General features: G+C 45.8%; 1 protein-coding gene across 1 annotated transcript in view; it reads left to right on the forward strand.

The window, feature by feature from the left end:
• Positions 1-10,341, forward strand: part of csmd2 (CUB and Sushi multiple domains 2) — a 366,715-nt gene extending 356,374 nt beyond the window's left edge. The window contains exons 66-71 of the mRNA XM_056298741.1: positions 2,583-2,648; positions 2,882-3,043; positions 4,032-4,144; positions 4,904-4,991; positions 9,305-9,437; positions 10,182-10,341. Of these exons, the coding sequence (XP_056154716.1) occupies positions 2,583-2,648; positions 2,882-3,043; positions 4,032-4,144; positions 4,904-4,991; positions 9,305-9,437; positions 10,182-10,341 (722 nt within the window). The remainder of the gene's footprint in view (positions 1-2,582; positions 2,649-2,881; positions 3,044-4,031; positions 4,145-4,903; positions 4,992-9,304; positions 9,438-10,181) is intronic.
• The last annotated feature ends 2,643 nt before the right edge of the window (positions 10,342-12,984 follow it).

Genomic DNA, 12,984 nt, shown 5'->3' on the forward strand with positions numbered 1-12,984 from the left:
CATGGGCACACACTGACACACATACAATCACACGCGTGCACACACACACATACACGCAGACACATACACAAAATATACAGACATGCATGCACACGCACACACACACGCACACACACACACACACACACACACACACCCACACTCATGCTAAATGCATACACACACACACAGTGAAACATTAACAAGGGCACAGAAACTTGATTAGGCCAATGCATCTCATTGATTTGGTTCGCGAGAGGCATCTCTTATAAATGGCAAGGCAGTGTTAACAAGGTCTTGCAGACAAATAGAAAGCCATTAAGACACCCCCAGACATTGGGCTAAATACATATAGGAAAAATAGAGTTATCAACAGACAATTATCTCGGGTAGATAAATGCTAATGGGTTTGACCATGGGGGCTATCTCTGTGATAGATTTTAATTCAAGGTGTTGCTGAAATATTGAGGTTGACAGGTATTTTTAAGGCCCTGCCACTAAGACTGAAGGCAGGGAGGAAAGCTGGCCTCAGCTGAGAGAGACAGGATATTAACAGCACCTGTGGGTCTTCTGACAGAAGACCAGCTCAAAGGCCTGGCAGCTAATAAACGACAGGGCTGTGTGCGCGTTTGTGTGTCCGTGTGCATGTCCATGTACATCTGTGTAGACGTATCATAGCCCAAGAGCATTTATCCGCATACTGCCATCAATATGCATCACCCTTTTTGGTGCAGTGTGTGGAAAGGCCTCTCTTCTTCGTTTGTTTGCGTGTGTATTTACTGCCATGACTGCGGTGTCGTATGTGCAGGGGAGCATTATTATACTATCTCCCCTGGAGCTGGGAAACTCTGTGTGTTTCAGCCTTCACCCTGCAGGGCTGCCCAGGCTACTCTTTGTCAACATGAGTCAGGCCCTGTCACAGGCTACCTCTGCTCTGAGCAACGCCGGGCTTATTTGTAGTGGGGGAAAACAGGACGTACGGGTACCCACTTCCTCCACCCCACCAGCAGCTCGGTGCCGGTGTGTTCAAAGGAACTGTTGTTGTTGTTGTTTGGATTGTATCGGCCTCATCTCAGACAGTGCAGACTCTCAAGACCAGTTGAGTACAAGACCAGAAGTTCAAGTTCAAGACTATCTGGAAGATCCCCAGAGGAAATCAATAAAGTGCATGTGCTGCTAACTCTCAAACAAGCCCCGCAGCTGAGGCGAGGATGAACAGGACGTCACTCAATGGTCGAAAATTTCTTTATTTTTAACCAACAGGTTACGAACCTTGAAAAAGAAAACACACAAAATACAAACATACATCATTCAAGTACCCTCAACTCAAAGCTAACACACAATACAACTCACTCACTCCCGCAATCACTCACCAGTCCGTCCTCGTCCCGTCATACTAAAGAGTCCCCACTCCGAAGCTGCACCAACCTTCCCGACGTCACCCCCAGAACGCAAACCAGCCAATCACAGCAGCTCCCCGACTGAGACCCCGGATGCACGCATCTCTCGCCAATAGAACCTCGCAATAAAAGTCCTCATCAAGCACACAGAAATCACATACAATCGGAACTGGAATAAATCTCATTATTATTATCAATACTCAGATTCACCTATGTAACTAACAATTCAAACAATGCCACAATTCAACCACATGTAAACGAAATAACTTTCACAAGTTTGTACCCAAACCAAACAAAAATCTCTGACTAAACACAACTCAAATCCAACCACCCCACAGAAAGCAACACAGTGCAATCTATTCAAATTGCCCCCCCCCTTTTTTTTTCCTCCCCAATTGTACTTGGCCAATTACCCCACTCTTCCGAGCCGTCCTGGTCGCTGCTCCACCCCCTCTGCCGATCTGGGGAGGGCTGCAGACTACCACATGCCTCCTCCTTTATATGTGAGTCGCCAGCTGCTTCTTTTCACCTGACAGTGAGGAGTTTCGCCAAGGGGACGTAGTGCGTGGGAGGATCACGCTATTTCCCCCAGTTCCCCCTCCTTCCCGAACAGGCGCCCCCGATCGACCGGAGGAGGTGCTAGTGCAGTGACCAGGACACATACCCACATCCGGCTTCCCATCCACAGACATGGCCAATCTTGTCTGTAGGGACCCCCGATCATGCCAGAGGTAACACAGGGATTTGAACCAGCCACCCCCGTGCTGGTATGCAACAGAATAGACCACTACACTACCCGGATCGCCCATGTTTCTTAAAATCATTAGAAAATTGGATTCTGAAACATTCCTTCCTTGGTTGAAGACAAAAAGCCCAGATGAACATGACAGTTTGTGAACTCTTTACTGTTACTGTGACGATAGACTACTACAGGTACAGTCCTGGTGTTTGATTGGACTTGCACTGGTTTCAGTCTTTACATGAGTTTTGACTCTGTTGGTCTTGATTCGGACTCACCACCTTAAAGTCATGGACTTGACTTGGACTCCCCCCCCCACCCCCCCAAAAAAAAAGAAGACTAGGTCTGGACTTGGGTAGTGTTGACTACAAGGCTAGTTGTTGGTTGTTGTTGTTGTTGTTTTTCAGACTTTGCAAACTACTATACTTACACTGAATTATTTTCTGTTCTGTTTTGCTTTCTAGCTGATAACCGCCCAAGCGGTAAAAGTCCAGTGGGGACCGTGCAGGAACCACCCTCCAAACTACCAGGTAACACAAATCCCCGAATACCTCCAACATCCAACCGCCCCCTGCAGCGTTCTCAACACTGAAAGAACTTCTGATGCTTTCTAAGTGGTTTACCAGAGTTTCTTCCCACTATTTGGACACAAAACAAGCTTTTTGGGTTCTTTTTTTTCCTCTCTTTAACCCACCCTGCACACTTCTGCCTCCTATCATTCGCTCTTTCCTTCCCTCCCTCTCTGCCTCCTGCCTTATCTCAGTCCCAGGCGGTGTGTTTGCCAAGAACTCTCTGTGGAGGGGCTCCTACGAGTACCTGGGGAAGAAGCAGCCGGCCATGCTCAGCATCAACGCCTTTGAACCTTTCAGCAACCGTGTCAACGGGACGCTCATCGACCACAGCGGTGTGGAACTCAAACTTGCCGGTTGGTACAGCAGGACAGTAGACACACACACAAACACACACACACACACACACACACACACACACACACACACAAGCAGTCACAGTCGAGGGCCCTCAGAACAGGCTCGCGCCCTCGCATTTCATAGTGTGTCTTCAGCTCTTTTTCCCCGTTATTCCCACATCAAAGGTAACCTATTTAGGATTCATGAGAAGTAAATATGACAGGAAGTCTGATGATGCCCCTGAGTGAGGAACTGTTCCATTTCCCCCTGCATGGAAAAGACTGTTGGATTTTTTTATTTTTGGATTTTTCCTCCTTTTTCTCCCCAATTGTACCCGGCCAATTACTCCACTCTTCCGAGCCATCCTGGTCGCTGCTCCATCCCCTCTGCTGATTCGGGAGGGCTGCAGACTACCACATGCCTCCTCTGATACATGTGGAGTCGCCAGCCGCTTCTTTTCACCTGACAGTGAGGAGTTTCACCAGGGGGACGTAGCGCGTGGGAGGATCACGCTATTCCCCCCAGCCCCCCCCCCCCGAACAGGCGCCCCCGACCGACCAGAGGAGGCGCTAGTGCAGCGACCTGGACACATACCCACATCCGGCTTCCCACCCGCAGACGCAGCCAATTGTGTCTGTAGGGACGCCGGAGACAACACAGGGATTCGAACCAGCGAGCCCTGTGTTGGTATGCAACGGAATAGACCACTACGCTACCCGGATGTGACCGCTGGATTTTTTTAAATGTACTGTTTATCTTTTTATTCGGTACCGGTTTTAATTTGATATGATCATTAAGATATGATGTTGTGTTTGGCTGCACACCACATAATCGTACTTCAACAAAGAAGTCCTGCACATAGTTCTTCAACTCATTTATAGAATTTAAGCATATTTACACAAATATTGATTGATTTGTAATACAGTATGCTGTATTTAGGTGTAAAAATAAAAACAGCCCCAGTTGAAAATCTAGTCTGTGCACCGTTGTCTGTTGTTTGTGTAGGTACTTACAAGAGAGAGGAAGCCCAGCTGCTCTTGCAGGTTCATCAGATCAGAGGTCCGGTGGAGATCTTTGTCAACAAGTTCAAAATTGACAACTGGGCTCTCGACGGACATGTAAGTGCAAGCTCGAGGTCGTACTCATTAACCGTCCTCTGTGTTTGAGAGCAGGGTTGGTCCAGCATAGACAAATATCACACACACATCTGTGTAAAGCACACACAAACACGCGCACACACACATGCACATTCGTGAGTGCAAGCATGCACACTGCATACCAGACACATAAAGTTACCCACACAGGAAGAGGAAGTATCGCAGATATGCACAGCCACACGTGTACACTAACCCTGTCACTCTGGGGAGATGTAGGACCCACGGAGAGTTTTCTCTTTAATTAAAATGTCAGTTAAATCATCGCTAGGTAATCAGGACCCGACAGCCCTCCTCCTCTTCCGTCTCCCACATTATCCCCCACCCCGGGCACCTCTGGAGCAACACACTGCAGATATAATTAAAAAGGCGTGTGTGTGTGTGTATGTGTGCATGTTTGCATATTTTTATGTGCGTATTAATGAGATATATGGCACAGAATATTCTATTTGCATGCAAACAGACCTTGTGCAGGCAAAAATTCTTCTCGTGTGTTAACGTGTGTATATGTAGGTGATCAGTGTGTTTACATTAGTACCCTTTACTAGAGTAATGTCATGTGTCATATCAAATGCTGTCTATGTGAGAGCTTTCCTCAGCCGCCGTGATGCGATTATTCATTTTCAGTGCATGCCCGACCGCTGACACTTTGATGATGCACACCTTTGTAAATCCAGGGTCTGGCACACGCGTCATATCCATCCCTTTCATCCGTCTCTCTAGGTGTCCTACATCCCCTCCTCCAACTCCTTTGTGTACCAGGGATTCGTACGCGGGAAAGGCTTTGGCCAGTTTGGTCTCCAGAGGCTGGGTGAGTGAACCATCACATGGTTATAGAAAAGGCATATCGCTATATTTATCTCTGTCTATGAAATATGTTTTCCCCAAATGCATTTGGTGTCATGAAGGCTTAAGTTGCAATTGCTTTTGAGTTGGGTGTTTTTTTTATATATATACACTACCGTTCAAAAGTTTGGGATCACCCAAACAATTTGTGTGTTTTCCATGAAAAGTCACACTTATTCACCACCATATGTTGTGAAATGAATAGAAAATAGAGTCAAGACATTGACAAGGTTAGAAATAATGATTTGTATTTGAAATAAGATTTTTTTTACATCAAACTTTGCTTTCGTCAAAGAATCCTCCATTTGCAGCAATTACAGCATTGCAGACCTTTGGCATTCTAGCTGTTAATTTGTTGAGGTAATCTGGAGAAATTGCACCCCACGCTTCCAGAAGCAGCTCCCACAAGTTGGATTGGTTGGATGGGCACTTCTTTGAGCAGATTGAGTTTCTGGAGCATCACATTTGTGGGGTCAATTAAACGCTCAAAATGGCCAGAAAAAGAGAACTTTCATCTGAAACTCGACAGTCTATTCTTGTTCTTAGAAATGAAGGCTATTCCATGCGAGAAATTGCTAAGAAATTGAAGATTTCCTACACCGGTGTGTACTACTCCCTTCAGAGGACAGCACAAACAGGCTCTAACCAGAGTAGAAAAAGAAGTGGGAGGCCGCGTTGCACAACTGAGCAAGAAGATAAGTACATTAGAGTCTCTAGTTTGAGAAACAGACGCCTCACAGGTCCCCAACTGGCATCTTCATTAAATAGTACCTGTTAGAGCCTGTTTGTGCTGTCCTCTGAAGGGAGTAGTACACACCGGTGTAGGAAATCTTCAATTTCTTAGCAATTTCTCGCATGGAATAGCCTTCATTTCTAAGAACAAGAATAGACTGTCGAGTTTCAGATGAAAGTTCTCTTTTTCTGGCCATTTTGAGCGTTTAATTGACCCCACAAATGTGATGCTCCAGAAACTCAATCTGCTCAAAGAAGTGCCCATCCAACCAATCCAACTTGTGGGAGCTGCTTCTGGAAGCGTGGGGTGCAATTTCTCCAGATTACCTCAACAAATTAACAGCTAGAATGCCAAAGGTCTGCAATGCTGTAATTGCTGCAAATGGAGGATTCTTTGACGAAAGCAAAGTTTGATGTAAAAAAAATCTTATTTCAAATGCAAATCATTATTTCTAACCTTGTCAATGTCTTGACTCTATTTTCTATTCATTTCACAACATATGGTGGTGAATAAGTGTGACTTTTCATGGAAAACACGAAATTGTTTGGGTGATCCCAAACTTTTGAACGGTAGTGTATATATATACACACATGCCAGCGTGTACATGAGTGTTGAGCTGTTGCCCCAGCAGACCCGATGGCTTCACATCTCCCTGTTTGGTACAATAAATGACATGCATCTCTTCCCCATGTCATCCTTGGGTACTTCAGCATCTTTTCAACCGCGCTCCCACAAGTGCGGAGCATCTTTTCAACAAAGCCATCTGTATACTCTCCTTCCAGCATGTAACCTAGAAATCCCATCCAAGTAATCCTTCTGGCTGCAAGGTTTTTTTTCCCCTCTTATTTTTCTTCCTTTTTTATTATAGTCTGTAGCTTGCAGCCAGTAAAATCCTTACATCCTGGCTCCATGTGTCTGGATGGGTGCCTGCTGCAGTCGTGCAGCCACTTTGCATATGTGTGTGTGTTTGCATGCCTTTTTATTTCTTCAGTGGTTTGATAGCTCTGCCCACACAACCAAAAATACATCACACTCACCTCTGCACATGGCGAGATATTTGTTGAGAGAGCGAGAAAAGGAAAAAGGACGAGCACGCCAGCGAGAGAGAGAAAGAAACATAGCGATGGGGAGATTATGAGACGAGAAAAATGGAGGGAATATAAAAAGAATTATGGTTGTGAGGGAGAGTGACATAAAGTGGGAAAAGTGTTGGATTTAAAAAATGATCTCTTATGGGGCGCCCAGGTGGCGTGGCAGTCTATTCCATTGCCTGCCAACACGGGGATCGCCGGTTCGAATCCCCGTGTTACCTCCGGCTTGGTCGGGCGTCCCTACAGACACAATTGGCCGTGTCTGCGGGTGGGAAACCGGATGTGGGTACGTGTCCTGGTCGCCGCACTAGCGCCTCCTCTGGTTGGTCAGGGCGTCTGTTCGGGGGGGAACTGTGGGGAATAGCGTGGTCCTCCCACGCGCTACGTCCCCCTGGTGAAACTCCTCACCGTCAGGTGAAAAGAAGCGGCTGGCGACTCCACATGTATCGGAGGAGAAATGTGGTAGTCTGCAGCCCTCCCCGGATCGGCAGAGGGGGTGGAGCAGCGACCGGGACGGCTCGGAAGAGTGGGGTAATTGGCCAAGTACAATTGGGAGAAAAGGGGGGGGGGGTCAAAAGAAGAAAAAAAGGCATCTCTTGTCCCTCTAAGTTGGACCTTACCTTTCCCATCCTGCAGTGCGTGTTGTCGATTGCAGAGCAATGTGATATGTATGTACCCATGTGCTCTGCTAACACCAAAACTCTCCATCGGCCCCCAGTGGTGGTTAATTAAAAAATGTCATTTTTCTTGAGCCTGGACAGCCTTTGCCTCTCACTGATAAGTCCGTCTGGCTCACTCTGTGTACAGAAGGGGCTGACGCAGGATCAGAGGGAACGAGGACGAGGGAAACAGAGATGGAGCCGTCTGTGTGACAGCTCTTTTTGTGTAGGGGTGTGTGTGTGAACTAGTAAAAGTTACCTCGTGTGAAACTCTGATATAATGAAGAGGGTGCCTCGGCAGCTCCCTACAACAGGTGCAGACTCCACCTCTGCCCCCTCTCCCCGCCACAGCAGATTGCGCAAACAGCTCTTTTATTAATACAGAGTGTTGGGGTTGGTGCCAGGGCATCCGTGTGGGGTCTTGCATGCAAGGATGTGTACGTGTGTCTTGGATGTTTTCCTACTCAATCTTTTTGTTTTGTTATTTTTTGTTTTTTTGGATTTCAGCTCATCCTAGTTTGATTTAATCAAGTTTGTTGAGTGTGTAGTAGTGTGTAGTGTGCCGGTGTGTAGTTTGATTCAGTTGTGAGTTTTGCTGTAAGGAATCAGTCCTAATGTGGGAAATATTTGTCATATTAGTAACAAAAGCCTTATCAATCCCCCAAAAGACATGTAGGTGAGGTAAATCGGCCATACTAAAATTGTCCCTAGGTGTTAATTGTGTGTGTGTGGTGTGGTGTGTGTGTTGGTCCTGTGATGGCCTGGTGGCCTGTCCAGGGTGTCTCCCCGCTTGCCGCCCAATGACTGCTGGGATAGGCTCCAGTATCCCCGCGACCCTGAGTAGGATAAGCGGCTTGGATAATGGATGGATGGATGGTGTGTGTGTGCATGCGTGCATCCTATATGCCTTTGCATGTGGTGTGTTACTCACACAGCTTCATCTGTTTGTGTGCACGTGCTCCTTCAGCAGGGGGCTGATTGGTCGCTGCCTCAGACCTCAGTAATTGAATTCTTGAATTCCTTCTCGTGTGTCGCTGGGACTTTATTGGAGCGTTCTTGGCGTTCTCTGGTGAACAGGTGGACCATCACTCACCCATTGTTGCTTTTGCAAAAACACCTCCCTAAAGTGGAAAATGAATTTGCAATGATTTCATAGCTGCCGAGTCTTGATATCAATAATTAAAAGTCACTGTTTGGATAATGAAATTTGACAAATTCTGTGGGTGGGGGGTCACTTGTCCTCTCACTCTATTAAGCATAAATGAAGTGCTCCTAACTTATTGTTTCAGCTATTAATTTTTCTTATCTCTTTTCGTCCTCTTCTGTTCATACTGTCTCTTTGCAGATAGGATTATTACCAGACATGTTTTCTTTCTTCGTATCAGGTCATCCATGCTTTATTTCTGAGTTCAGAAGTGCAAGTTTTACTCTTCTGAAAACGGATGTGTTGTTTCTCTCTGATAAGTCTCACATGGGATTTCCTCTGTTCAATTCGCCCTGTTGTCATGACCAGCCCTCTTTTCCATTATTTCCCACATTCCTTTGTTATTTCTTATATATTAATTTGTGGCTATCTTTCTTTTTTACTTGCCTTTCTCTCCGTATTTTCCGTACCGTGTCTTATCTTCTCTCCTCCTCTGTTCATATAGTAGCCTACATGTTTCATTTGATTGGGGTCATTTCCTGTCATCCATTTGCTGGTTATAACAGTCACACTGCACTGAATGTACGTTAAATCAAAGGGAAAGTCTCTCATCCGTATTTTATCTCTTTCTTTCTTCTTTTTTTTTTACAGAAAGTTTAGATACCAGCAGGGAAAACCAAGGCTACAATTTTGCCTCCAACAGCAGTTCAGTGGCAGCAGCCATCCTAGTGCCTTTTATTGCCATGATCATTGCAGGCTTTGCCCTGTACCTCTACAAACATCGGTAACAAGCTCCACAACTTACAGACTGCTGATGTAAAACTAACACTGTGACTCACTTGGATGTGTTTATTTGGTTTCTGGTTTAGCAAGAAGTCTTGAAGACTCTATTAATAGTGTTCTTTCTTTTATTTATTTATTTTTGCTCATAGTGCTGCTTACATGTCTGCAAAATTGGCTCCATCCACAAACAAGTTTCTTTGATCTTAAAGTATACATTGACTTTGTGTGAATTATTTCAGTCCAAGTCCGTCTGCCATGTATTGACTTTATGATGATGATGGTCTTGGACAAACTTAATCTAATTACACTTGACACAACATGCACTCTCAGCTATGACATGAGTACTATGTAGCAAATGTGCTTCTGTACTACTTTACATAGTACTACTATGACATGATTACTATGTAGCAAGTGTGCTTCTGTAGTACTTTACATAGTACTACTATGACATGATTACTATGTAGCAAATGTACTTCTATACTACTTCATATAGTACTACTATGATATGATTACTGTGTAGCAAATATGCTTCTATACTACTTCATATAGTACTGCTATGATATGAGTACTGTGTTGTGCTGTATGATGCGTGTTGGTAACACACATGTATCTAATAATTGCTGAAGTGTCTTTGCATGAAAGGGTCAGCTGAATGAGAAAATTTAAATGTAATATAACTAATATAAATTCGGATTATTCAGAGTTGTCATTGGTAATTGTGTGTTGACTTTTTAATAACTTTCAGAAGAAGACCCAAAGTTCCATTCAACGGCTACGTGGGCCATGAGAACACCAACGGACGGGCTACGTTTGAGAACCCGATGTATGACCGCAACATCCAACCCACCGACATCATGGCCAACGAGACAGAGTTCACTGTCAGCACAGTGTGCACAGCAGTATAGCGACTGTCCCTCCTGCGGTAAGAATCACATGCCATCACGTCCACGGGCTGCGATTGTAATAGACAGTTGCAGCATCAGATGTCTGGTGTTGCGTCTCTGGCACTAGTTAAGTGGTTCCCTGAGCACAAATTGTAAAGAAAAGGTGACTGAGGCGTTCTGAAGTGTGTTGCTATCTTTACTAGCTTGCTCTTGGTGTAAGACAGAAAGACAGGGAGACTTAGGGGGCGTCTGGGTAGTGTAGCGGTCTATTCCGTTGCCTACCAACACGGGGATCGCCGGTTTGAATCCCCGTCTTACCTACAGCTTGGTTGGCATCCTGTGCATCATGTTCTTCATAAATGTTATGTCCATTATAATTCTGTTATCCTCTTTCAATGTTGTATTATGTAAATTGCGTGAACACAACATCCATTGCACGCTGTCTGTCTTGGGAGAGAGATCCCTCCTCTGTTGCTCTCCCTGAGGTTTCTTCCTATTTTTTCTCCCTGTTAAAGGGTTTTTTTAGGGAGTTTTTCCTTATCCGATGAGAAGGTCTAAGGACAGGATGTTGTGTTGCTGTTAAGCCCACTGAGGCAAATTTGTAATTTGTGATATTGGGCTATACAAATAAAATTGAATTGAATTGAATTGGTTGGGCGTGTCTGCGGGTGGGAAGCCGGATGTGGGTATGTGTCCTGGTCGCTTAACTAGCGCCTCCTCTGGTCGGTTGGGGCGGGGCGCCTGTTGGGGGGGGGGGGGGATAGCGTGAGCCTCCCACATGCTATGTCCCCCTGGTGAAACTCCTCACTGTCAGGGGAAAAGTAGCGGCTGGCGACGCCACATGAATCGGAGGAGGCATGTAGTAGTCTGCAGCCCTCCCCGGATCGGCAGAGGCGGTGAAGCAGCGACCGGGATGGCTCGGAAGAGTGGGATAATTGGCCGGGTACAACTGGGGAGAAAAATGAGGGAAGAAAAAAAATAAAAACAGGCAGACACACAGCCAGCCAGGATCCGAAACTGCTGAGGCAACAAGACACAGACTGTCAGAGTCCATTTCTATAAGTAAACACTTCAGTGTCCCGCTTTAGATTTTCCGTACGGCAGAAAACGCCAACTCCACACGCCGAGCTCCACCAAGTCGTTTGTGATTGGATTACTTTTGCCGCGTTTGCTTTTATCGGTGTCTCATAATGCTGCAGCTGATTTGGTCTGTTTGTTATATAGGAAAAGGTCATCAGTGCTTTATTTCCTAGTTTAGAAACACAAGTCAAATGCTTTTGGAAATATGTGTGCTCTGTTTCGCTGATAACGCTCACGTGGAATTTCCTCTGTTTGTTCCCCGCTGTTATCACCACCCGGCCCTCTTTTCTATTACCCCTAACCTCCGTTTCTATTTCATATTCATTATTCTGTGGCCGCCTTTCTTTTTACCTGCCCTTCTATTCATATTTTCTTTCACTTTCGCCACTCGTCCTCGCCCTTTTCCTATCATGTCCTACCCCCCCCCGCCTCCGCCTCTTGACTTTCTTGCAATCACTTTCCATTCATTTAGGGGAAGAGAAAGGTGCCCGTGGTTTTTTTTTTTTTTTTTTTTTTGCCTGCCTTCCAACAGAGGATTTCCACAGCTCCCAGGGCAAAGAGAGAAAGAGGGAGCTTATTTTACCCGCTGAAATACCTTCTAGAGACATCACCTCCCGTGGCAAAGACTTTTTCCACAGGAGACGAGTAAAACACAACACAAAAAAAAAAAAGAAAAAAGAAAAAAAAAGGCGGAAACCATGTCGAGAGACTGCGACCAGTAATCTGGACGATAGCGACTGCATCTTCACATGGTCTCCTCTTCGCGTCCCCTAGCTTGTGGGACAAGCGTTCACCCGACCCTGCGGCTGGCGGGAGGCAGGGACGGTGCTGTGAGCGACGCTGTGGCGACTCTTCTCACCGCACTTTTGCCGAAACCCAAAGGTTAAAAACCCGAGTTGACCTGAAGCAGAGGAAAACGGCCTGTAGCCGACACAGATCACCCTGCGAGCGAAGCGTGCGGCAGGCAGCCTCGCGTGGACCCATGTAAGTCAAAGAGACAGTCTCCACTGTGTTTTTTTTTCTCTCTTCTTCTTCTCTCTCTCCATTGGCTTGATTTTTGTACGCTTGTTTTCTTCGGATCCCAGATGAGTAGTTGGACATCCTGTTTTTTACCCGACTGTTCGCTCTTGAGGACGTGGAATAGTTTCGCGTGAGGCCCCTACTCGTCTGGTCAAGGATGAATTAAAAGTTCAACGACTTTTGGCGGCCACTTTGGAGACGAGCATTCGGTCCTTATTACTTTTTGGGCTTGACATTTTTTTTCTTCTTTTTTTTTAACCAACGATAAAAAAAAATTCCTATCAAGGCAGCTGTGTCTGAGGGTGGGGGTAAAACGGTAGCTGGAGTTGCAGAAGAAGAAAACACTTAGTAAGGCTGCTGAACCATGTGTATGTGTGAGAGAAAGAGAGAGATAGTGTGTTAATGCACATTTTTTTTGGTGGCTATATCAGCAATCTGCCCCAAAGCATCGCCCGTCTATCTTTTTCTGTTATCACTACACCCCCAAAGATTCATCCAGGCCCAGCAAAAGAGATAAGTTAGAGTACGCTGTCATCTCATCTTCCGCTACGAGGAGCATTTCCA

This window comes from Lampris incognitus, chromosome 18 (genome assembly GCF_029633865.1).
Source record: "Lampris incognitus isolate fLamInc1 chromosome 18, fLamInc1.hap2, whole genome shotgun sequence".
NCBI lineage: Eukaryota > Metazoa > Chordata > Actinopteri > Lampriformes > Lampridae > Lampris > Lampris incognitus.